General features: G+C 41.8%; 2 protein-coding genes across 2 annotated transcripts in view; one reads left to right on the top strand and one right to left on the bottom strand.

Moving 5' to 3' along the window:
• Positions 1–10,908, top strand: part of STAB2 (stabilin 2) — a 270,647-nt gene extending 259,739 nt beyond the window's left edge. The window contains exons 68-70 of the mRNA XM_030214413.1: positions 7,616–7,732; positions 10,194–10,397; positions 10,803–10,908. Coding sequence (XP_030070273.1) covers positions 7,616–7,732; positions 10,194–10,244 — 168 coding nt within the window. The 3' untranslated portion in view covers positions 10,245–10,397; positions 10,803–10,908. The remainder of the gene's footprint in view (positions 1–7,615; positions 7,733–10,193; positions 10,398–10,802) is intronic.
• A 7,602-nt stretch (positions 10,909–18,510) lies between these two features.
• The window catches only part of NT5DC3 (5'-nucleotidase domain containing 3), a 72,905-nt gene continuing 64,263 nt past the window's right edge, over positions 18,511–27,152 (bottom strand). The window contains exons 13-14 of the mRNA XM_030214654.1: positions 24,294–24,358; positions 18,511–19,473 (exon numbers count right to left, since the gene is read on the bottom strand). Of these exons, the coding sequence (XP_030070514.1) occupies positions 19,212–19,473; positions 24,294–24,358 (327 nt within the window). The 3' untranslated portion in view covers positions 18,511–19,211. The remainder of the gene's footprint in view (positions 19,474–24,293; positions 24,359–27,152) is intronic.

The raw sequence follows: 27,152 nt of genomic DNA, 5'->3' as shown, positions 1-27,152 counted from the left end.
ACTCCAGTCTTTCAATATACATTTGGTGGAATTGGGTCATTATGTTTAAATAGTAAGAACAAATTTGGAAAGCCTTTGATAAATACTTGGGGTCCTGTTCACAAAGGCATGCTAGTGTTTTTAGCCCACATTAAAAATTAGCGCTTGCTAACCTTGTAGATGCCCATATTTCTATGGGCATCTACACATTCCAGCTTATAATCGAAAGTGATCGCCGGCCATCTTCCGACACAAATCGGGAGATGGCCGGCGATTTTTTAAAAGCAGCGAAATCGGTATAATCAAAAGCGGCACTTTTGACTGCATTGCCGCTTTCCCGTCGCTTCACCGGCGAAAATTCAAGGGGGCGTGTCGGTAGATTAGCGAAGGCGGGACATGGGCAGGCATGGGCATGGCTATCAGATGGCCGGCTTTCGCCGATAATGAAAAAAAAAAGCGGCGTTAAGCAGTATTCCGCCGGCTTTACTTGGTCCTTTTATTTTCACGACCAAGCCTCAAAAAGGTGCCCCAACTGACTAGATGACCACTGGAGGGAATGGGGGATGACCTCCCCATACTCCCCCAGTGGTCACCAATCCCCTTCCAAACTAAAAAAATAAAACTAAAAACCTTTTTTGCCAGCCTGTATGCCAGCCTCAAATGCCGTACCCACCTCCACGACAGCAGAATGTGTTGTGTCCTCCGACAGCCTTTCCCTGGTTGCGATGTGGCTCTCGGGTGAGTGTGACACCTTTTCTGTTAGGTGCCCTGCAGAGTAACATTAGCAATGCATTGTGGTGGGTGTAGGGTACTGGGCTGTACTCCCATGGTGCTTTTCCCCCCTGCTAACTGGGTCAGAGTGTGCCCTGTTTTGTTTCCTGTTGTAGTCCATGCGGCAGTGGCCATTTTTGTAAGCCAGTTTTAGTTCCCTTTCCTGTGTTACCCACGTTAGAGAACGTAGTTCTTACCTTGCATGGTGCTGAAAGAGGGCATTGTACACCACTGTGCCAGCTCTGACCTACTGCTAATCTTAGTACCAGGGGACTCTTTGCCAGTGGGGCACAACCTCTGATCTGCAGTTAACTGTGAGTAAATGTGGTTATTTCAAGAAAGGACTTTTTCAGAGAGATTAGTCTTCAGGTGTGAACTGGTGTGCCAAAGTTATACAGCAGCAATAAGTCCTAGAGGCTGTATGCAGGTCCCTGGAACAATTTTAGTGGGTGCAGTACATTTGTGGGTAGTGGGTTTGGGGGGGGGGGGTTGGGGGGCTCAGCTCCCAAAGTAAGGGAGCTATGCACATGAGAGCTTTTCTGAAGTCCAGCGCAGTGACCCCTAGGGTGGCTGGTTGGTGTCCTGGCATGTCAGGGGGGGCCAGTGCACTAAAAATGCTGGCTCCTCCCACGGCCAAATGCCTTGAATTTGGCCGGGGTTTGAGATGGCCGACATAACTTTCCATTATCGCTGAAAAACAAACCCGGCCATCTCAAACCCGGCGAACTCCATGGCATTTGGCCAGGCTAAACCGTATTATCGAAAAAAAGAGATGGCCGGCCATCTTTTTCGATAATACAGTTCCGACCAGCTGTAGCGCCGCCGCCAACATAGATCGCCGGCAATCTATTTGGCCGGCGACGTTCGATTATGCCCCTCGTGTGCTAAGTTTTAACGCACGCTAAAAACGCTAGCGCACCTTTGTAAACAGGGCCTCAGAATCATTTGCTGTTTAGTTCTTAATTGTACAATATGGCTGTTACTGCTCTGTTTGTATTAATTATTGTTCATATAGAACAGCAATAGAACTGTTTCTTATGCTTATTGATGTCTGTTATATTACTTCATTAAAATAATAAAAATGCCTTAAAAAGAGATTTCATAATTTCTTCATTAAAATAATAAAAATACCTTTAAAAAGGGATTTCATTTCTGAATAATTTCATAATTTCTCTTCATCTCAAAATTATAATCAAGGAAGATTGCCACTCAGATCTCCTTAAAGTTTAATGCTCAAATGTATCCTGGTACTTACAGAACTTAATCAATGTGGCTGTAAGCTTTCCATCATTGCTTCTAAGGTAACTGGTAAAATGGTGAGTTCTGTCTAATAGGAGAGGAGTGTGGTAGCCGTGTTAGTCCACTCTTAAGGTTATCAATAGAAATCAAACAAAATAAAACATGGAAAAGAAAATATGATGATACCTTTTTTATTGGACATAACTTAATACATTTCTTGATTAGCTTTCGAAGGTTGCCCTTCTTCCTCAGATCGGAAATAAGCAAATGTGCTAGCTGACAGTGTATATAAGTGAAAACATTCAAGCATTACTATGACAGTAAAATAGATACCATTGGAGATTCTACATGGAATGTTGCTATTCCACTAGCAACATTCCATGTAGAAGGCTGCGCAGGCTTCTGTTTCTGTGAGTCTGACGTCCTGCACGTATGTGCAGGACGTCAGACTCACAGAAGCAGAAGCCTGCGCGGCCACATTGGTGATCTACAAGGGCTGACTTCTACATGGAATGTTGCTAGTGGAATAGCAACATTCCATGTAGAATCTATAGAAATCAAACAAAATAAAACATGGAAAAGAAAATAAGATGATACCTTTTTTATTGGACATAACTTAGTACATTTCTTGATTAGCTTTCAAAGGTTGCCCTTCTTCGTCAGATCAGAAATAAGCAAATGTGCTAGCTGACAGTGTATATAAGTGATAACATTCAAGCATTACTATGACAGTCTGACAGGGTGGGAGGATGGGGGTGGGTAGGAGGTATGCATGGGGACATCAAAGCATATCATTGATATTCGAACAGGATGGGTGTGGATAGGTGAGGGGTGGAGAGAAATACAGCTTTATGGTTTATAATTGGCTAGGAACCCCAGATCCTTGTTAAGTCCTTTCTGTTGGGTGTTAAAATATTCAATATTCAATCATTCTGACGTTGATGTCCCCATGCATACCTCCTACCCACCCCCATCCTCCCACCCTGTCAGACTGTCATAGTAATGCTTGAATGTTTTCACTTATATACACTGTCAGCTAGCACATTTGCTTATTTCCGATCTGACGAAGAAGGGCAACCTTCGAAAGCTAATCAAGAAATGTATTAAGTTATGTCCAATAAAAAAGGTATCATCTTATTTTCTTTTCCATGTTTTATTTTGTTTGATTTCTATAGATTCTACATGGAATGTTGCTATTCCACTAGCAGCATTCCACGTAGAAGTCGGCCCTTGCGGATCACCAATGTGGCCGCGCAGGCTTCTACATGGAATGTTGCTATTCCACTAGCCAATCGGCAAAAATGATTTTATATATATTTTCAAACCAGATTTTTTCTATAGCTCAAAACAGTATATACTAATCCAGTTTCAAAGTCTGTTTAACCTCTTAATTAATAATCGCATAGATACTCCATCAAAGCATTTAAACAAATAATTATTTTTGAACCTCAGTGATGTAAATCGTCCTTTAAAGTATAGGATCGATTGAGCAGAACATCCAGTTCTTCATCGGTTCTTATTTCCTCCCTTTCTCATTTTCAAGTTGTTCTATAAATAAATTTACTACAAAAACTTATCTTAGTTTAATGATTTTGTCGGACCCAGGGGATCAAACGTCCGACGTGCACGTTTCGCCCATAATAGGCTGTCTCAAGGACATTCCCCTAGAATACAAATAAACAGATATTTAAACCATTACCCCATTTCTAAAATATTTCTACATAAACAGTATCTAGCATATATTCAATTTTAATCAACCAAACACACTCACCCCGTGCTTTTCTTAGCGTCAGCTAGGCAAAAGTTATTGGCCAAGATGGCGCCCGCTTTTTTTCAAACTAATTAAATAGGGTATACGTAATGACGTTTCTCCAATGTTACAGACTTAGAAGCCCCGCCCCCCACGGCGTTCCACCGGCAGCCTAAAGATCTAAGCACGCTACCGGTGGTTAAGGGGGAATTTTTTAAGTTAGCGAAGTCCATTCAATTTCAATATTTAATCCCAACGGTGCTACTGTTTGAAACAAAAAGATATTAAATTGCTCTCTGTAGTTCAGCAGTTTTTTAATCGACCCACCCTCCTCCCGATAATCCAAACATTCAATAATTCTCCATTTAATATCCTCCCATGTGTGGTTTTTCTGAAGCCAGTGATCTACCAGGGGAGCCTGTAAATTTTGAGTAGAGATTTTCGATTTATGTTCATTTAGTCGCGTTTTTATGGATCTAGAAGTCCTACCTATATAAACTAAATTGCAAGGGCATAAAATTGCGTAGATGACATTCTTACTGTCACAGTTAGTATTCAATCTACTCTTCATAATTTTATCCATATTTGGTACCTTCCAGTTTTCCTCCACTATCGCTCGAGAGCACCATTGACAGTGGCCACACTTGGTACTCTTGGTTACTCTAGATATTATATCTCTTTATACTAAGATTCCGCAGAATGGTGTTTTAAGAACTATTAAAGAGATTTTAGAAGCACGTCCGGAGGGTCAAAGAATTTCTACAGAGTTCATTATGAATTTGGCAGAATTAGTTATCTGTAAAAATTATTTTTGGTTTAATAAACAGTTTTACCTTCAAACCCAAGGAGTAGCGATGGGAGCAACGCTAGCCCCCTCTGTAGCCACCCTCTATATTGAGAAGATGGAAATAGAGGTTATCTACTTATCTCCATTTTTTAAATTTGTGAAATTTTGGAGAAGATTCCTAGATGATATTTTCTTTCTATGGATGGGATCGAAATGTGATCTATTGAAGTTTTTGGACTGGCTCAATAATATAAATTCTCATATTTCGTTTACTATGACTATGAATGAAACAGCTATTGAATTTCTGGACTTGCTAGTCTCTAAAGAAGGGGAAAAATTATCTACATCATTATATCGAAAACCTATTAGTAGAAACACTCTTCTACGTTTTAATAGTTTTCATCCTTATCATCTGAAGTTTAATCTCCCTATTAGCCAATTTTTACGTGTCAGACGAGTTTGTTCTTCTTTAAATGAATTTAAGAAACAGGCTAAGGAGCTAAAAGAGAGGTTTTTGTCAAGAGGTTACCCAAAAGTGGCAATAAAAAGGGCATATACTAGAGCTAGATTTGCTCAGAGATCACTGTTGCTGCAGGAAACCTCGAAACTTGAAGAAGATTGTCTCACTTGTATTTTACCTTTTACGGAGACAAGTCAGAAAATTGCTAAAGTGATTAAAGATCATTGGCATATTATGCAGCTATATTCATGTTTTGAAGATCTACCTATGATTTCCTACACCAGGGGTAAAACTCTGGCAGAACGCCTTAGTAGAAATAAATTTGATACAAAAAATTCTACAGTGAATAGGCAGGGCAAGCAAACTATTTGTGGCCACTGTCAATGGTGCTCTCGAGCGATAGTGGAGGAAAACTGGAAGGTACCAAATATGGATAAAATTATGAAGAGTAGATTGAATACTAACTGTGACAGTAAGAATGTCATCTACGCAATTTTATGCCCTTGCAATTTAGTTTATATAGGTAGGACTTCTAGATCCATAAAAACGCGACTAAATGAACATAAATCGAAAATCTCTACTCAAAATTTACAGGCTCCCCTGGTAGATCACTGGCTTCAGAAAAACCACACATGGGAGGATATTAAATGGAGAATTATTGAATGTTTGGATTATCGGGAGGAGGGTGGGTCGATTAAAAAACTGCTGAACTACAGAGAGCAATTTAATATCTTTTTGTTTCAAACAGTAGCACCGTTGGGATTAAATATTGAAATTGAATGGACTTCGCTAACTTAAAAAATTCCCCCTTAACCACCGGTAGCGTGCTTAGATCTTTAGGCTGCCGGTGGAACGCCGTGGGGGGCGGGGCTTCTAAGTCTGTAACATTGGAGAAACGTCATTACGTATACCCTATTTAATTAGTTTGAAAAAAAGCGGGCGCCATCTTGGCCAATAACTTTTGCCTAGCTGACGCTAAGAAAAGCACGGGGTGAGTGTGTTTGGTTGATTAAAATTGAATATATGCTAGATACTGTTTATGTAGAAATATTTTAGAAATGGGGTAATGGTTTAAATATCTGTTTATTTGTATTCTAGGGGAATGTCCTTGAGACAGCCTATTATGGGCGAAACGTGCACGTCGGACGTTTGATCCCCTGGGTCCGACAAAATCATTAAACTAAGATAAGTTTTTGTAGTAAATTTATTTATAGAACAACTTGAAAATGAGAAAGGGAGGAAATAAGAACCGATGAAGAACTGGATGTTCTGCTCAATCGATCCTATACTTTAAAGGACGATTTACATCACTGAGGTTCAAAAATAATTATTTGTTTAAATGCTTTGATGGAGTATCTATGCGATTATTAATTAAGAGGTTAAACAGACTTTGAAACTGGATTAGTATATGCTATTCCACTAGCAACATTCCATGTAGAATCTCCAATAGTAGCAACATTCCATGTAGAATCTCCAATGGTATCTATTTTACTGTCATAGTAATGCTTGAATGTTTTCACTTATATACACTGTCAGCTAGCACATTTGCTTATTTCCGATCTGACGAAGAAGGGCAACCTTCGAAAGCTAATCAAGAAATGTATTAAGTTATGTCCAATAAAAAAGGTATCATCTTATTTTCTTTTCCATGTTTTATTTTGTTTGATTTCTATAGATTCTACATGGAATGTTGCTATTCCACTAGCAACATTCCATGTAGAAGTCGGCCCTTGTAGATCACCAATGTGGCCGCGCAGGCTTCTGCTTCTGTGAGTCTGACGTCCTGCACATACGTGCAGGACGTCAGACTCACAGAAGCAGAAGCCTGCGCAGCCTTCTACATGGAATGTTGCTAGTAGAATAGCAACATTCCATGTAGAATCTCCAATAGTAGCAACATTCCATGTAGAATCTCCAATAGTATCTATTTTACTGTCATAGTAATGCTTGAATGTTTTCACTTATATACACTGTCAGCTAGCACATTTGCTTATTTCCGATCTGACAAAGAAGGGCAACCTTCGAAAGCTAATCAAGAAATGTATTAAGTTATGTCCAATAAAAAAGGTATCTGTCTAATAGGAGAATGCAGGAGCTGTATCATCTGAGTTTAATCAGTGTCTCATTAGTTTTGGGGTAAATTAATAGGAATATCCAGAATGCCCTCCCTGTTCACTACAAGGCCTAAGGGCAAGAAAATAAATGTGATGAACTTTTCCTTTATCCTATTTGAATTTTTATGATTTTTTTTCTTTTTTTGATGAGCTCAGAATGTGTGGAAAACGGGTATTTAGTTCAATTTTATGTGTGTGGGTTTTTTTTTTTAATACAGTTCTAGTAATTTTGCCTTTAATGTAGTATGGTGCACACTTCAGGGGAAAGCTATAGGCTGGCCACTGATGGAAAGAGGATGTAAGGATTGATAGACCATTGGTCAGCCCCGGCACAGCATTTTCTATACTCTTAACAATTAGTTAATTCACAGTATTCTGTACCTTGATTATGCAAGAAGTCCAATTTATTTTAAGTTTAATTATTTTATTCGTACTAGACAATCTACTACAGTGAATTAAATTTAAAGGAACCCCCTATTGGTGGTCTTAGATAATTTATCTCTGTTTTCTTACAGCCCGATGAAAAAATAAGCGTATCAACACTAATAAATCGTAAAACTCCAAGTATCGTCAATCCTATGTATGAAACTTCTGTTTCTTCTCCACCTGAATCTACCTTTGACCAGTTTTCTGTAAGTTGTCCTTCTGGCAATTTTTGAGGCTGCAAGTGTTAAACTGAAATATATTTACCAAAGGCTGGTTCTATATTCTATGGTACCATATAGACCCCTGTTCAAGTCTGCCGTCTGCTGCAAACAGCTGGACTCCATGGAAGAGATGCAGTTGAGCCTGGATAGGGAGGGAAGGTACTTGCTGCTATTGTGGTGATCACTGGCAGCCCTAAAACAACGCTGAAGGTTTGTTTCATAGGTGGCATCTCATCTGCCTTTAAGACCAGCAGTAGTTTCAAGTGCCAGGAAACTGCCGGTCTCCTTCAGCTTTGGGATTCCTAATCAAGGAAGAAAAGACTGTGCTCAGGCAGCCCAAAGCCTGAGTTAGGCAGCTTGCTGTAGAGAGTGATGAGCCCACTGTTCCAACTCTCTGGGAACAAACAAATCCTCCAAATATGAGCAGTGTCCACAGCTACAGAGATGGGCACGACTACTGCAAGACAGGGGCGTATCTGCGTGGGGCCTGGGCCCCCGCAGATTTCGCCCTGGACCCCCCTACTGCCGCCGTGGGTACCTTTGCTGGCGGGGGACCCAAACCCCCACCAGCCGAGGTCCGCTTCCTGCTGCCGCTGCGAGGTTTTTTTAAGTTCATCGGGATTCGTCCTCCGTCACTCTGTGCTGCTGTTCAAAGAAGCTGCTAGCTGACTTCGCTGCTGCACGTTGTACATGAGTCTGACGTCCTGCACGTACAACGTGCAGCAGCGACGTCAGACTCAGTCCGAAACTGCATTCAGCTAGCAGCTTCTTTGAACAGCAGCACAGAGTGACGGAGGACGAATCCCGATGAAGAACTTAAAAAACCTCGCAGCGGCAGGAGGAAGCGGACCTCGGCTGGTGGGGGTTGGGGTCCCCCACCAGCAAAGGTACCCACGGCGGAAGGGGGGGTCGGAAATGGCGGCGGCGGCTGGGGGGGGCTATAATGTGCCCCCTCACTCTGGCTTCGGCCCCCGCTACCGCCGACTTTCAGATACGCCCCTGCTGCAAGACACTTGGTGAAGATCCTGAATGGCAAGAACAGGCTGAAGGGTAAAACTCTATTGAAATTGCTCATTTAGGAAGATGAAATGTAGAAATTGCCAGTGCTTTGGGGTGGATTGGGATGTGAACGTAGGCATCCTTCAGATCCAAAGAGGCAAGTCAATTTTTCTCATCAAAAAGAAAGTGCTTCTTGAATTTCTACTTTTTCACATACCTATTGAGGTCATGTAGGTCTAGGATGGGTCTGAAGCTTCCTGTCTTTTTGTTTATGAGGAAGAATTTAGAATAAAAGCCTGGTCTTTGTTGATGCATGAAGGATGCCACTTTCTGTTTGTCCCAGCAGGGAAGAAAACAGGGGGGAGGGGCCCAGCCACGCAGGTGTGACACCCCCAGGGCTTCAGAAACCCCTGTGGGCTTCTGTCGCAGTCCAGCAGAGGAGCAATGGAAGCATTTTGAGAAAAACTTTTTTTCTTTAAAACGTCCAAAAATGAACCCCCTGTGGCCAAACACCAGACCAAGACTGCCCCTGCTTATCACTACTGGAGACTGAGAACAAATTGATTCTAGGGGGACTGCACAGATTACTTATAGACTTACTTAAGACTCTGTTCTGTCTCCATCTGCTGGTGGGAGTTCATAACCCATCTGTCTATGCCAGTCTAGACAGACTGCAGGAAAGTAAGGGGCCCTTTTACTAAGGCGTGCCCAAAAGTGGCCTGCACCGGTGTAGGCATGTGTTTTAGACGCACGCTGGTCCATTTCCTGAGCACGTCTGGAATAAAGGGGATTTTTTTTTTATGTGCGGCAAAATGAAAACCAGCGCATGTCCATTTTTGGCCTCAGACGTTAATGCCACCCATTGACTTAGCGGTAAGATCCCACATGTTAACTGGATGGGAAACATGCAGCACGCACCAACTGCCGATTACCGCCAGGTAAGGGTCCCACGGTACAAAATAGAACATATTTCCTACCGCATGTCTTGGGTGCGCACCAAAAATGGAATTACCGCCCAGGACACGTGGTAGCCGGGCAGTAGTGCCAACCTGACGTTCATTAGACCCGCATAGAGGAGCATACCTGCCCAACACGCCCCCTTGAAGTTTGGCCGGCTCTGTGACGGACTGCAGTTGAAGCCGGCCAAAATTGGCTTTCGATTATGCCGATTTCGCCGGACTTGAGAGATGCCCGGCCATCTCCCGATTTGTGTCGGAAGATGGCTGGCCTTCTCTTTCGAAAATAAGCTGGATAGGTGCCTATGGGCCTTTGTAAAAGGGCCCCTAAATTAACAGGCAAGGCAATGCCTCATTCTAAAAATCAAAAGTGTTTATCTTTGTTTTCTTATTTCTGAAGAACCTGGGCAGTACTGCTAGTTCAGGGATCTCTTCCTGTTCTATATGTGGCCTTAGATTGAAGCCTCAGCAGCAATTCTCTCTTCTTACAGGACGCTGATGAGCAGCAGCCGGATATAAGTCATCCTCTTGAGCTGCAATGAAAGCACAGCTGTTGAAGACACAATAGTAGCTGTGATGAACAACCTAAAGTGAATATTTACTGAAACACACTGTGAATATCCTATAGCCAAAGACTACAGAGAAATAATTTTCATTTAGGGCCTCTTTTTACAAAGCTGCGCTACCGATTCTCAGTGGGGCAAATAAGAGGAAGCTCATTCAATTCTTATGGGTTTCCTCTCATTTACCACACGGGAAGCACGAGCGCAGCTTGGTAAAAGAAGTCCTTAAACATCTTGGATGTGTTGCTGCTGTGCAGGGAAATGAGCAGCGAAGACCCACCATCAAGTGTAATATTTTATAATGCTTTAAAATCTTTATCTGTTTCAGAAAGTTGCATTTAAAAACAAAAAAAAAACTGTACATTTTTACAAAATGTAGTAAGACCGCAACAATTTGAGCAATGATCATATGCCTCTGTTGGTTGCTTTCAACTTATTTGCCTCTGCATCTTCGTGGGAACAAAACATCAACAAAGATGTCGGAGCATTTATAGCACTTTCAAAATGTGTAGTGGTCTGCTTTATCCTGGATGTCAGTTGTTTAGATTTCTCATCTTGCACTTTATTCAGAAATATTTCCTGACCACTTGTAATATTATTTGGTGTTCAGAGGCGAATGATTAAATTCAAATTGCTTCTTACATTTCTGATTGATTGATTTATTTATGTCTTTTTGTTTGTTTTCATTTATTTATTACATTTGTATCCCACATTTTCCCACCTAGTTGCAGGCTCAATGTGGCTTACAGAGTTTTGTTATGACATTGTCATTCCAGGATATCAGATACAATTAGTAATGAACAGAGATTAAGTATGGAAAGAAAAAAGGAAAGTGTTATGCGGGTAAGTATAGAAGGTGGACTTTCATAACTGGGTGGGTTGGCGAGGTACTTTAGTAAGGCTATGGGTTCTCTTTGTAGGCCTTGTTGAAGAGATATGTCTTCAGAGATTTGCGAAAGTTAGTTATTTTGTCAATAGTTTTCAGGGCTGTAGGTAGTGCATTCCACAACTGCGTGCTCATGTAAGAGAAGGTGGTGGCATGCATCAGCTTGTATTTTAGTCCTTTACAGCTAGGGAAGTGCAGATTGAGAAATTTGCGGGATGATCTTATGGCGTTTCTGGGAGGTAGGTCAACGAGGTTTAGCATGTAGCTTGGGGCGTCTGCGTGAATGATTTTGTGCACAATTGTGCAGATCTTGAACGCAATGCGTTCCTTAAGTGAGAGCCAGTGAAGTTTCTCTCTTAGGTGTTTTGCACTTTCATATTTAGTTTTTCCAAATACGAGGCTTGCGGCAGTATTCTGGGCTGTTTGGAGTTTTTTGATAGTTTGTTCTTTGCAGCCAGCGCATAGTGCGTTGCAGTAGTCCAGATGACTTATTACCATTGACTGTACCAGGGTACGGAAGATGTATCTTGGGAAGAAAGGTTTTACTCTTCTAAGTTTCCACATGGAGTGGAACATCTTTTTCGTCGTGTTCTTCACGTGGGCATCAAGAGTGAGGTTTCGATCAATGGCGACTCCAAGAATTTTCAAGTTTTGTGAGACGGGGAGAGAGAAGTATGGTGTGGATATGGTGGAGAAGTTGTTTGTGTTATGTTGTGAGATGAGTACAAGACATTGTGTTTTTTCTGCGTTAAGTTTTAGCTGAAATGCATCCGCCCGGGAGTGCATGATTTGGAGGCTTTGGTTGATCTCGTTGGTGATTTCATTTAAATCATGTTTGAACGTCAATGGTTTTGGTTTATTTTCTCACATGAAAATAGCTCCAGTACCAGGTTGTACATTTTCTACTAGGAAAAACTCCATGTAAAATATGAACCAGCACCAGACATAGTACCTTGTTTCCCTTTACCTCTCTTCTTTCCCCCCCCCCCCCCCCCCCCCCCCCACTTTGCCCAGCAATAAGTAACACTGTCCGTTATGAGCACTTGCAGATGTAGAAAAGAAGCTGAAGTGTCATCCACTTTATAAAGCGTAAATTCATCAGGCGGATCAAGATACCCATGTGCTCAATGTCTCACATGTGGATATTTAAAGCAAATTACACTACGGTTTAATAAAAGGCCCACTTGCCCCCTCCTCCTCCTTTTTTCTAATCTGTTGCTGCTGATCCCAAGGTACTGCTGGTCAAGAGCTTCTTAAACACCTGAACTTGAATTATTATATCAGCACTGTGATGAAACATAACAAGCAGGTTTGGAATTAAGGCACAGACAGGCAATCCTATAATCTACATACCCACATTTTGCACATATAAATATACTAATGAAACAGGCCCATTTCTGACACAAATGAAACGGGTGCCAGCAAGGTTTTCCTCTGTGTGTGTATGTTTGAGAGTGTGTGAGAGAGATGGAGTGTGTGAGAGTATGTATGTGAGAGACAGAGTGTGTGTGTGTGTGTGTGTGTGTGTGTGTGGTGGGGGGGCTCCCCTCCCCCGAGTACCAGGCCCCCCCCCTCCCTCCCTCTCCTCCGAGTTCTTGGCCCTCCCCTTCCGTCCATGTTCCATGCCCCCCTTTCGTGTGTGTGTGTGTGTGTGTGTGTGTGTGAAAGTGAAGCCTTCAAGCATTCGTGCGCTCTTTAAGACTCCATCTCCTCAATTGAACACACGTAGTTCCAGAATGTTGAAGGAATGCTTCAAGGCTTCACTTTCTCGGTTTCTGAACATTGGAGGTGTGTTTTATTATATAGGATAGCATGCTAGTACTTATGCCTGTAAGCATGCACTTACCAGCAAAGGAGGCAGCAGGGCATCTAAATGTTATTCTACAAATTAAAGGGCCCTTTTACAGAGTGGTGATAAGCCCATGTTGGGCTTACTGCTCGCGCTTCCAGGACTACCGCCGGCCCAACACAGCCACCGGCATTAGTCCCGCTCCAAACGTGCACCACTTCCGGAGAGAAAAAAGAAAACCCCCGGAAATGGCTTTCACAGCGGTAATCAGGCATCACCGTACACTACCTGGTTAATGCCAGGTTAGCGCAGGAGCCCTTATCGCCACTTGAGTGGGTGGCGGTAAGGGCTCCCTGGCACATGGCCATGCGGTAAGAGTTCTCTTACCGCATGGTCATGTGTGGCTGGGGTCTTTTTATCCGCTGCGGTAATAAGGACCCTGGCGCATAGGAAAAACGGCCCCCACCGCTAGCGCAGGGCCCTTTTTCCCATAGCTTGGTAAAAGGACCCCTAAGTTTATTATTATTTATATCCCACCTTTACCCAAGGCAGGATGAACTCAAGAATTCGTTGCCAGAGAATATGGTAAGGGCAGTTAGCTTAGCAGAGTTTAAAAAAGGTTTTGATGGCTTCCTAAAGGAAAAGTCCATAGACCATTATTAAATTGGACTTGGGGGAAAATCCACTATTTCTGGGATAAGCAGTATAAAATGTTTTCTACTTTTTGGGGATCTTGCCAGCTATTTTGTGACCTGGATTGGCCACTGTTGGAAACAGGATGCTGGGCTTGATGGACCTTTGGTCTGTCCCGGTATGGCAATACTTATGTACTTTTATACAATAAAAACATGCATGTTTTAGAACAATAATTTAAAAAAAATAAAACAATATACAAATTAAAAAAAACACAAAAGTACAGCCAAAGAAACAACTCGAATGTCCAAAGAAGCCATAGGGATCCTTTTACTAAGCTGCAGTAAAAGCATCATTGGGTGCTTACCGCAGTTTAAAAAGGTTTACTGTGTGATGTGCTGAGGTATCCCATGATAAATTTGCAATGTATGAATGCAAACCATACGCTAAAAAAATATTTTAATTTTTTCACTGAAGGGGAGCGGAGTGTGGACGTGAGTGTAAATCAGCGCAGCTACATTGCCACATGCTAATTAGTATGCGAGCCCTTACCACCTAAAATATAAAAAAGTGTCAATAAGTGCTCATGCGCTGTTTTTTTTTTTACGGCTGTATTAATTAGCGCATGACAATCCTGAAAATAGAAAAATCAGCCATAGTGTCCATGAAAAGCCGTGGCACTTTTTGCTGCAGCTTACTAAAAGGACACCCTAGTGCATAAGTGCAAGGGGGTGTATACGTGGGTGAAATCTAGACAGGGGATCCAGTTATGCATGTTCCTACTGCAGTGATGTGGCCACACTTATGCCACGTCTATGACTGGTGTAACTGTGGGCACATAAATGTTAGCTGCACCGATACAAGGTTATTTTAGCACCAAGATGCCGTTAGACAATAGGCTCTCACTACAGATTATTATAGAGTTTTTCCTTTTCTTACGATGTGTCTCTAATAAGAAATTTAATGTTTTCGATTGTTTCCTTCAACTTTTGGGTCCTTTTTCAAAGGCACGTTGAAAAATGGCTTGCAATAGTGCAGGTGCGGGTTTTGGGCACACGCCAATCCATTTTTTAGCACACCTGTAAAAAAAAAAAAAAAAAAAAGGCCTTTAAAAAATTTTTTTGCTGAAAATGGACGTGCGGCAAAATGAAAACTGCCACGCGTCCATTTTGGGTCTGAGACCTTACCGCCAGCCACTGACCTAGCAGTAAAGACTCCTGCGGTAACCGGGCGGTAATGACCTACACATGCCAAATGCCACTTGGTACGCATCCGTTAAGTGCGGCCGAAAATAAAAAAATAATTTTTCAGATGCGCATATCGGACGAGCGCCAAAACTGAAATTAGCGCAAGAGCCACGAGGCAGTCAGGCAGTAACTCCATTTTGGCGCTCGTTGGGCGCACATATGTGCTTACATGGCTTAGTCAAAGGACACCTTTGTTTGTAAATTACTAAAATTCAATTAAAAAGTAAAAAAAAAAGGCTCCCATCATGCAGCTTCAGAGCACCTAAATGAAGTAAGTAAGTACAGTAGTATTGCCATACTGGGAGAGACCGAAGGTCCATCAAGCCCAGCATCCTGTTTCCACAAGTACCTGGCAAGATCCCAAAACAGTACAATACATTTTATGCTGCTTATCCTAGAAGACATGGTCATGGATTAATTTATTGAGAACACTTATTTTGAGGTGGTTGACAGCACTATCGGTGGTTGGGGGTAGTCGATGATTATAACTGAGTCACTAAAGCTGAGGCTTTAAGGAAGCACAAAAAAGAAGTGCCTGTGTGACAGTATGAGACATCCCCTTATTAAAGCATAAATAAGTGTGAGCTGCTCCACTGACTGTTGTGTATGGTTCAAATTATAAGTGGTGGAGGGTTGCCATTTTTTGCTATATTTTTTTTTGATTATCCTAGAAGACAGCCAGCTGTAGTGGCATAGCCACGGGGGAAGGGACCGGAACTCCCCACTTTTGAGTTCTGGCCCCCTCCAAACCTGCAGAACACTATTAAATGGCAGGCAGGAATGCCAAAGCCCCTCCAGCCAAAGAAATTTGGGGTGTGAGCTGCTCACTTCCTTCGCACAACAGCTGAACGTGTTCAGGCTTGTCAGGAGGCAGCGGCTGGAGGCACGCCGCTGGCTTCTGATTACAGCACCAGCACAAGGTGATGAGTGACTCGGACCCTGAATTTCTTTGGCTGGCAAGGCTTCGGCCTCTGCACCAGCAAAGGTATTTTTAACAGGAGGGGGGGGAATGTGTTTCCCCCAAGTTCACCCCCCAAAATTGGAGGACTGCCCAGTTGTAGAACCGCCCCCATAGTGGGTAGATACACACAGCGTCTTGAATCAAAAAGGCTAAAAATTTTGCAAGATACAAAATACACCTTGGAATCCTTATGGATAGAAATTCCATGGTAACGGAGAAAAGGATAGCGATAGGCGTATATTACCGTCCACCTGGCCAGAACGAACAGACACAAGCAGAAATGTTAGCAGAAGTCAGGGAGGCTAACAAACTGGGAGGAGAAGAGGCTAGGACTCTTCAGCTTGAAAAAGAGACAGTTGAAGGAAGATATGATAGAAGTCAATAAAATAATAAGAGGACTGGAAACAGTAGGCGTTAATCTCTTGTTTATTCTTTCCAAAAATACAAGGACTAGGGGGTATACTGAGGATTTCACAGGAATTCAACAGCCTGGACTCTGACTACACTCATCTGTTTAGCTTTTTTGCCATAACATAAAATAGACTAACCTGACTCCTGAGGCAGGCCTTTGTGTCGAAACACAGCCGTGTCGGGTCGTCCTTTTGCTGTTTGCAATAAAGACTTCTTGATATCCTCTCTGGACTTACCTCACTTTTTTGTTTGTTGCCTTCTGTGTGGTTAACATTTAGAGGGAATGTATGCAAATACTTTCCTTATTGAAAACTGATGAAAACTTAAATGCATGCTTGCCAGCAGCAAGTTATAAAATCACCCTCGTTCCCCCTAATTCTATAAAAGTCACCAAAAATCGAATGCTCAAATTTGGACACGTGCCCAATTCACATACGCAATTTAATCGAGTAACGAGCTAATTAGCACCAATAATTGGCTTATCAAGCAATTATTGGCACTAATTAGATTTAGCTGGCATTTATGCATCTAAAATTTACGTACGACCTGAAAAAGGGGTGCAGAAATGGGAGGGGGCATGAGTGGAATCTTTCCTAAAATTCGTGTACATTGTTATAGAATAACGGGGATATTAGGTGCATATGGCCATGCCTAAAGTTAGGCACAATTCCTGGGCATAAGCGCTATTCTATAAAATGCGCTTAAGAATAGAGCTTTTTCGGTACCAAAATTTTTTGGGTACCGTATATAGAAACTAGCCTTTATGTATTTTCAACAAACAGTTCTCTGTACAGTAATAGGTACAATTGGTTGCAGTCTTTGCTGCAAAACTGTGCTCGATTATAGCTCTGAGTCTATTTTGATGATGCAGTTCCACCCCTGTTACCTATGCAGAGAAAAGGATTCCACAATTCCATGTCAACCTTATTATAAAATGGGAGAAGTGGCATCATGGGGTCTCAGTCATGTCACGGTTTGAAATAAATATTTTTAAAATTTCTCAAAACTAAGGGCTCTGTTTACTAAGGCGTGTTAGCATTTTTAATGTGCCTACATTTAGCTTGCATGCTAATCATGTAGGTGCCTATAGGGATATTGTAGGCACATGCATGGTTAATGCGCGAACATGATTAATGCGCGTTAAAGATGCTAACACGCCTATAACGTGGCTTAGTGAAAAGGGCCCTAAGGCTGTAAATGCAAGAGAATGTTGAGACATGCAGTGGTTGGGGGGGGGGGGGGGGCGATAAGAGAAGAGGACTTAAAATGGGGGGGGGGGGGGAGGAGAAGAAGACTTTAAAAATGGGAGTTTGTTATTGTACTTTTCAAGTACAAGAGTCTGTATACAGAAAATACTTAACTTCCAAAAAAAATTCCTGAAACAATTGCATCCTTGAGAGCACTTCTAAATATCACAACTTTACAGCTGTCCTTAATGTATGCTGGTACATAGCATTATTTCTACAAAGTTCACCATTCCATTAACTCATACACAAACAAACCTAGAAATCTCTGTAAAAATCATATTTCTTTCAAAGATCTTGCATTTTCAAATGACTTTTAATAAAGACCCAATCTCAGCAAAAAAGTTGTCACAGAATAGATTAACTGCTTGACAAGTATGACAAATCCATCACTACTACACTTTCTAGAGATTGTCCTAGTGGAAATTAAAAGAAAAAAAAAGTACATAAATAAAAAGAAGAAACATGTCATGCCCACATATTCAGTGCTGATTACAGGGATCAAACACCAGTTAAAAAGCTGTGCTTCGTCTGAAAGTTCCAATGGGGTTTTGAATTCTAAAGCAAGAAATATTTAAAAAAAATTTAAAATTCATTTTTAAAACTCCTAAAAAGTATTATCGTTCATTAATGAACTGTTTTGTGTAAGCATGTGCTTCATGTACAACATTCAGTACACATATTTGGTACAGACTGGCCAACATCAAATACAAAACTTATTCTTAACATGATCACTCAGGCTTTTTATTTTGTTTTTTTGTTTTTTTAGCAAAGATAAGTTAGCACAAAACACACTGGCACACAATAAGGGCCCTGTTTACAAAAGGTGCACTGGCGTTTTTAGAATGCGCTAACCGTGTAAACGCCCACAGGAATATTATGGGCATCTACACAGGGAAAAAAAACAGCACAAAGGGCCTTTAAAAACAAAAGGGACACAAATACTTGTATTGAAAAAGTTTTAATAATCAAATTTAATTATTAGAACTTTTTCCAATATAAGTATTTGAGTCCCTTTTGTTTTTAAAGACCCTTTGTGCTTCTTTTTTGCTTGGACTTTGTTTGTGCTTAGTTCCCTCTCTTTGCTACACTACATCTACACAGTTAGGTCACGCTAAAAACACCAGTGCGCCTTTGTAAACAGGGCACTAAGGATCCAGAGACACATGCCAAAAGAATGACGGCATAAGCTTTCAAAAAGCATGAATCTTAGTGTAAAAACAAGTGCTCACCTCACCTTCAATCTGACACTATTTACACATAAATATCTGACATGGAGAGAGGAATTAAAATAACTTGGGCTCCCTGGGAGTCCAAAGCCACCACAAGAACGATTACCAAAAATTCACTGTGCCAAATCAACTATTCAGAAAGTGGTACTCTTCACCTTATAAGAGGACATTTTGAAACCCTACCATTAATAAAAAAAAAAAGGCATTTCATTCCTTCACATCAGTTTCACAAACCTATTTCATAAAAGAGAATAAGGCTTCTTCAACTGGCACTTAACAGTAAATGCTGGTTGTCAAGTATCTGATGGCAAATGCAATCCTGGTGCTGGACATCAATATTACACAAGCTAAAAGCTGACCATCAAGCCTTGCTGCTTAACTAACACAAAGCAGAACAGGCTGGTAATAAGAAACGGCCACTCAAAATATCAAATGCAATATTAAGATGCTCACAAATGATGGCACGGAGCTTCAAGTAAAATTCCTCCTGCATATCCACGTAATTCATGGAACACTTAAAAGCATTTTGTTAAAGCTTGCAATTTATTTCCTCTGAGCCATTTCTTGTAAAAATGGAATTCTAAGTGCACCAGAGCTCAGCGGGTCAGACCAGACGGGCAACTCATGCTGCAGTGGAGTCCTTCTCGGATAGAATGTGTAATGCAGGTCATAGTTCAAAAGGCAGCTCAGTGAAGCCATGTAGATGTCAGCAAACCGCGACAGGCGCCTCAAAAAGTAGGTGGCGTTATGGTCAGTCCTGAATATACTCCCAAACTGGCCGTTGAAGATGTCCCTGGTCATAATTCTGAGAAACACAAAAAAAAAAAAAAAAAAAGAATTAACTTTTCACCCCATGCTGACCCAATTTCTTTTAAGGGGGAGGTGAAGAGAGAAACCAGCAGTCAGTTTCCTCCTACTGGCTTAGCCTTCAAATTCAATTGGAAACCCCTCCCCCCTGCTTTATTCACAATTACCTGGTGAAAAGAGAAGATCTCCCTATTTTGATTTCTCCACCCTCCGCCCTAGGCAAGGCATTTTTTGCAATAGACCTTGAACAGGGGCCACAGATCATGGCCACTATTTAAGAGATAAGAGGGGGGGGGGGGTCACACTCCTTCCACAAAAATATACAAGAAGAAAAAGCAGGGGTGGAAGTGGGAGAACACCAAATGATCAAGGCAACAACCGAGTAAGCGCATCCAAAAGTTTATATGCCAAAAGTAAATTGACCCAACTCGGGCCATGTTTTGGCTAAAAAGACTTCCTCAGATGTCGAAGTAGTAGTAATCAGCTGATATGTGGGACAATTGAACTCTTGAAATGATGATGTCACTTGACGAGCAAACGTTTCTGCTGAACTGACAGCTTGTTACGCCAGCAAAAGCATTTTTCATTCAAGTGACATCATCATTTCGAGAGTTCAATTGTCCCATATATCAGCTGATTACTACAACCCCCGAGGAAGGCTTCTTAGCCGAAACACCGTCCATGTTGTGTCAATTTAGCTTTGGCAAATAAACTTTCGGATGCTCTTACTCAGTTGCTTGCCTTGGTCATTTGATGTTCTCCCACTTCCACCCCTGCTTTTTCTTCCCCTTTCTTTGGAGCCCAGAATACATGCACCCTATGTGTTGCCTCTAGGTGTCACAGTTGTATGTTAGGGTACAAAGAGGGAGAACCATCTATCAACCTGCCTCTGCAACATCCCCAGCCCCATAAGTCCAAGAAATAGAAGCTCAGTCCAGGAACTGAAAGCAGGCCCTACCACTGAGCCACAGGGTCAGCCCAGCAATCTTTTAAAAATAAGTCATCATCGGTCCAGAGGGCGGCTACAAAATTAGTAAGCGGTCTTGAACGCAAAAATTATAGGGACAGGCTTATGAGCCTCAACATGTATACGCTGGAAGAGAGGAGACAATGATAGAGATGTTTAAATATCTCAAGGGCATTTATGCTGATTGTGGAGCTCCTCAAGGCTCCCCTCTATCCCCTACTCTTTTCAATATAATGTTGATTCCCTTGGCCAAATCCTTATCCAAGCTTGGCCTCAACCCATTCACCTATGCCGATGACGTCACAATCTACATTCCCTTTAGAAAGAAACTGGCTGAAATCTGCAAAGAAATCAATCTTGGCTTGCACACCATGAACAAATGGGCTAATACCTTTCAGTTCAAACTGAATACCGAGAAAACACACTGCCTTATCCTTTCATCTTTACATAATAAGTTCAAACCTTCATCTCTAATCACTCCAGACCTTATCCTTCCTATCTATGAAAGCCTAAAAATACTTGGAGTAATCATCGATCGCAATCTATCACTTGTAAACCAAATTAATTCCGTAACAAAGAAAATGTTCTTCTCATTGTGGAAACTAAAGCGGATAAAACCTTTCTTTCCCAAAGAAGTTTTTCGACACCTAGTTCAATCAATGGTATTAAGTCACCTAGAGGGCTCATTTTCAAAGCACTTAGCCTTCCAAAGTTCAACAGAAACCTATGGAACTTTGGAAGGCTAAGTGCTTTGAAAATATGCCTCTCCAGACTACTGTAATGGAATATATGCTGGATGCAAAGAACTTGTTAAGAGACTTCAGACTGCCCAAAATACAGCAGCCAGATTAATTTTTGGTAAATCCAAATTTGAAAATTCTAAGCCCCTTCAAGAAAAATGACACTGGCTCCCAATAAAGGAAAGAATTAACTTCAAAATGTGTGCCCTAGTCCACAAAATTCTTTAAGGAGAAGTCCCAGGATACATGAATAACCTAATCAACCTTCCTTCTAGGAATACATCAAGAACATCCCGTTCATTCCTAAACCTCCATTATCCTACCTGCAACAGCCTCAAGTATAAATCTACCTACGCTACCTCCTTTTCCTTTATCAGCACCCAATTATGGAATGCTTTACCAAAAGTTGTCAAAACTACCCAAAATCATCTTAACTTTAGGACATTACTCAAGACCAGCTTATTCAAGAAAGCCTACTGCCAGGATCCAACATAAATCCTAAAGTCCTCCAAAGCAATACATTAATGGACTATTTTGGATTCTTTTTTCCTTTCCCTTTTCCCTCCTTTCAACTTGTTCTTCTACACTCTCTGTTTACCACAATATATTGTAATTGATTAATGAGGGAGCAGATGACGAAGTTTAGAGGGAATAGGCTTAGGAGTAATCTAAAGAAGTACTATTTCACAGAATGGGTGGTGGAGGCGTGGAATGGCCTCCCGGTGGAGGTGGTGGAGTCGAGAACTGTTCCAGAATTTAAAAAGGCATGGGATAAGCCATGTGGGATCACTTAGGAAAAGCAAGAGTTAGGGGTTACAGAGCACGGGCAGACTAGATGGGTCATATGGCCTTTATATGCTGTCATGATTCTATGTTTCTTTCTATGCATGGAATGGAATGGCATGGAAAGTGAATACAAATAGGGCCAGCCTGAGGGCTCTACAGCTGCATAGGATGCAAGGGAGCATGCCCTTCCCCACGCATGGTCAGTTTTCACACAAGTGCGGGGGAGCAGTTGAGAAAACAACAGTGGACAATCTCTTTGGTTGGCACGGCTTGAGGATCCATGCCAGCCATAGCAGCAGACGCTGATGCCACACTGAGGGAGCCCAGGCCTCCAAGGCATCTCCACCCCCCATGACTGCTTTTGAGCTGGTGAATGGGGAGGAACTTAAGGTAGGGTCCGGGAGCATGGAAGCTGAATCTGTTTGGGAGAGTGGGTGAGGCAGAATTCAGGCGGGAGAATAGAGAAAACCTGATGAACCGACCATCAGTTATTCTGGAGGGTTGGATAACCAAAGGTTGGTTAACCAAGACTTTACAGTATGGGTTTCTTACTTTTCTTGCTGCTACTTGTCTTTATAGACTGAACTACTAGGAAACACTTTCTTCCAGCAGTACAATTCTCCCCCTTCCCAAATGTAAAGTCCATGGACGTTGTGAAGTACATTTCAGAGAGAAATGAAAAGGGCAAACTAATGTTATCTAAAGCATGGGTAGGCAATTCTGGTCTTCAAGAGCCCCAGGCAGGTTAGGTTTTCAGAATATCGCCTCACCTCAAGCGTGGAACAAACTCCCTGAGCACATACGCCAAGCCCCCTCCCTGCCCATCTTCAAATCACTGCTCAAAGCCCACCTCTTCAATGTCGCCTTTGGCACCTAACCACCACACCTATACTCAGAAATCTAGACTACACCAACTTGACATTTTGTCCTTTAGATTGTAAGCTCACCTGAGCAGGGACCGTCCTTCTTTGTTAAATTGTACAGCGCTGCGTAACCCTAGTAGCGCTCTAGAAATGTTAAGTAGTAGTAGTAAGTAGTAGAATATGAATGAGATAGATCTGCATACCAAGGAGGCAGAGCATGCAAATCTCTCTCATGCACAATCATTGCGGATACCCTGAAAATCCTGACCTGCTAGGCCTTTCAAGGACCAGAACTGTCTACCCCTGATCTAAAGGCTGTGACCTTTAGCCACACAGAGACAATACATCACAATTCTAAAAAAAAAGGTTCTCATTAACTGAAGTCCTGGGGAGGATGATTTTTAGGTAAACAAGGCATCTACCTGGGCAGATTGCCCTGGGTAAAAGCAGCCCCTCAAAACAAGCTAAAAATGTGTGCACATGTTTAATGGATTAAAAAGGTGTTCCAGAAGTGTGTTTATGACAGGGTAAACACTGTATATACATTTGAAAATCTAAATACACACGCGCTATTTTAACCCCAATCTTCTGCCTGCAGAACTAATAGGTGCTAAAATATGCGGGCACTTTATAGACACGTACCTAAATAGACAGTATTTGAAGAGAAATTTTCAAAGATGCCTATAAGGTACACACATACAATAGTGTGTATGTACCTTGGAACAAGGTGAACTATTTAAAATTAATGCAGGTACAATTTGCATGGTAAAAAAAAGTTGCAGTGTATATACAGCACTAGATTCAGTAAATTGCATAAAAAATCAGTGAGGAAAAAGTTAAACAAGAGGTATTCTATAAAGGGCATCCATATTTTACAGATTAGCGCTTAAGTGCCTAATCTGCACCTAACTTAAGTTGCCTACATTTACACCTACTGAAAGCAAGTGTAAATGCTGGCGCTTAAATTAGGAATGGATCGGGCATATTCTATAAGAATGTGTGTAATTCATAGGAGCGCCCCCACAAAATACACGTCCCAGGACTTACGCACGGATTGTTACAGCATACGATCCGCGTGTAAATCCCAATTAAGGCCAATTAATGCAAATCATTGGTTAGAAGCCAATTAGTGGCGACTGGCTCATCAATTACACTTGATGCGCAAATTTGCAATGCACGCTGATTTGCGTGTGCAACTTTAGTCGCCATATATAGAATCCCACCCCTACAATGTGCTCCAAAAGAATATCTGAAACAGAACATTTAAAATGCTCAAAATTGGGGAAACCTTTGTAAAATGGAGCAAGAACCAGACTTTTTATTTTTTTAGCCATGCACACCTTTACTAAATACGATAGAGAACTTGTCCTGTGATTCACCACGATTGTGAACCAGCTGCCAGTTAGACAGAGTGAACAAAACTCGAATACATGGAAGAGAGTTTCAGTGTTTTCATTCCTACCTCAGTGCCTTCCTTTCCTTTATCCATTCCTGCAAAACCATTTGTGATTCTGCATCTCTATAAACCTAAGGCATAAAAGTAAATGCACATATAAAATCTACACAATTATTGCGCATGCATATACTTGACAATTAGGAAAAAAATTAGATAACCCAGCTTTGCTAACTTCAATACTGCTTAGAAGAATGTTTTTTAAAACTGGGGTAGTTTTCTGTAGCCTGTTAAAAGGACCATGTAACCAAAACTGTTTTATTATGTTCTCTTGCTATATTACTATCATGTTTATAATGTTTTCTTGTTAAATTACTTTCTTATCATTATCATGTAACCCAAAATCCTTCTGTAATACCAAATGTCTACTCTCTTCTTATTTCTTAGTGGAGGAGTGGCCTAGTGGTTAGGGTGGTGGACTTTGGTCCTGGGGAACTGAGGAACTGAGTTTGATTCCCGGCACAGGCAGCTCCTTGTGACTCTGGGCAAGTCACTTAACCCTCCATTGCCCCATGTAAGCCGCATTGAGCCTGCCATGAGTGGGAAAGCACGGGGTACAAATGTAACAAAAATAAAATAGATACTATTGGAGATTCTACATGGAATGTTGCTACTATTGGAGATTCTACATGGAATGTTGCTATTCCACTAGCGGGCTGCGCAGGCTTCTGTTTCTGTGAGTGCAGGACGTCAGACTCACAGAAGCAGAAACCTGCGCGGCCACATTGGTGATCTGCAAGGGCCGACTTCTACATGGAATGTTGCTAGTGGAATAGCAACATTCCATGTAGAATCTCAAATAGTAGCAACAGTGGAGGAGTGGCCTAGTGGTTAGGGTGGTGGACTTTGGTCCTGGGGAACTGAGGAACTGAGTTCGATTCCCACTTCAGGCACAGGCAGCTCCTTGTGACTCTGGGCAAGTCACTTAACCCTCCCATTGCCCCATGTAAGCCGCACTGAGCCTGCCATGAGTGGGAAAGCGCAGGGTACAAATGTAACAAAAATAAAATAGATACTATTTGAGATTCTACATGGAATGTTGCTATTCCACTAGCAACATTCCATGTAGAAGTCGGCCCTTGCAGATCACCAATGTGGCCGCGCAGGCTTCTGCTTCTGTGAGTCTGACGTCCTGCACGTACGTGCAGGACGTCAGACTCACAGAAGCAGAAGCCTGCGCGGCCACATCGGTGATCTGCAAGGGCCGACCTCTACATGGAATGTTGCTAGTGGAATAGCAACATTCCATGTAGAATCTCAAATAGTAGCAACAGTGGAGGAGTGGCCTAGCGGTTAGGGTGGTGGACTTTGGTCCTGAGGAACTGAGTTCGATTCCCACTTCAGGCACAGGCAGCTCCTTGTGACTCTGGGCAAGTCACTTAACCCTCCATTGCCCCATGTAAGCCGCATTGAGCCTGCCATGAGTGGGAAAGCGCGGGGTACAAATGTAATAAAAAAAAAATAGATACTATTGGAGATTCTACATGGAATGTTGCTACTATTGGAGATTCTACATAGAATGTTGCTACTATTGAGATTCTACATGGAATGTTAATGTTGCTATTCCACTAGCAACATTCCATGTAGAAGGCTGCGCAGGCTTCTGTTTCTGTGAGTCTGACGTCCTCCACTATTCATGATGTATTGTAAGCCACATTGAGCCTGCAAAGAGGTGGGAAAATGTGGGATACAAATGCAACAAATAAATAAATAAGACCCTTTTCAGTCTGGATTAAGAAAAGCTCATAGCACAGATATTCTGTCTTGAATGCCTTTCATTTAGGATTGGACTTGGGGAACTGTTTTTTTTTAAGGCATTTCCTCAGCCTTTGGCACTCTGAATCATCTTATTTTATTGACTCAATTATAGGCACTGGGTTTGAGAGTGGGACCACAATGTTGAAATGGTTTTCCCTTACTTTGATCAGGTTGGATAAACAAAGTACAACTTTTGCTTTCAGAGCAATCTATGTCCACAAGCAATGACTTCGGGTGGGGGGGGGGGGGGAGTGGAAATTAGGGCATTGTTGGATCACCAGAGGCTTCAAATTACATTTATATCAAGGCTAGAGGAGGTGCAGGGAAATGGTAAGACTATCATGGATCAAAGAACCTTTGTAGAGGAAGGGCTGGGGGGGCCTCAATCAGGTCATGAGAACCCATTAATTCTTGCCACTGCACAAAAAGACCAACCTTTTTTCTGCGAAGCTCCAATTTTTTTTTTTTTATTGTTTTGTGAAAAACTGAGTCCGGAAGACTTTCATGTGCTCATGTTCTCCAGTTTTGGCATGAATAACTACTTTACACGAATGTGTATCATAGTAACTCATTAACGTCAAGTTTATTATTGCAATGTGCACTTTTGCTAAGTGACAAGTGTGCTCTTTGCATGAAAATAGCAGAAACTGTCATATTTTTAGAATTCTTACACATTTCCAGGTCTTTTGTGCTATGTTTCATGCAAAATGCACTTTTACTAAGCCTTTTTAATTTTAATGCACAAGGTCCATAGAGTCCATTGCCTCAGTTACATCTGGAACACAGATACATTCTCACATGCCAGTAAAATCAGAAAATATGACTGAAAAGTGGAAAACCTGCTTTAAGTTTTCTTGAGCTGAACAAAATGTGATATCCCTCATCAGTAATAATAAAAAGGTTTGCAAAATGTTATGCATTTTCTAGACAAAAATGAAACTTTAATTGCATCATGCATATCCTATATAATAATTTGCACCTCCAACATTCCATTGCTGGGTTCATGACGTCAGCCAGCCTCCAGCATTCCATTTCCCCTCACTGCCCCGCCCTCACGTCAAAACGTAATGATGTCAGAGGGCGGAACAGTGAGAGGGAAGGGAACGCTGG

This window comes from Microcaecilia unicolor, chromosome 9 (genome assembly GCF_901765095.1).
Source record: "Microcaecilia unicolor chromosome 9, aMicUni1.1, whole genome shotgun sequence".
NCBI classification, from domain to species: Eukaryota; Metazoa; Chordata; class Amphibia; order Gymnophiona; family Siphonopidae; genus Microcaecilia; species Microcaecilia unicolor.
Note: the sequence above shows the minus strand (reverse complement) of the source record. Positions and strands in the feature narration are given on the sequence as shown.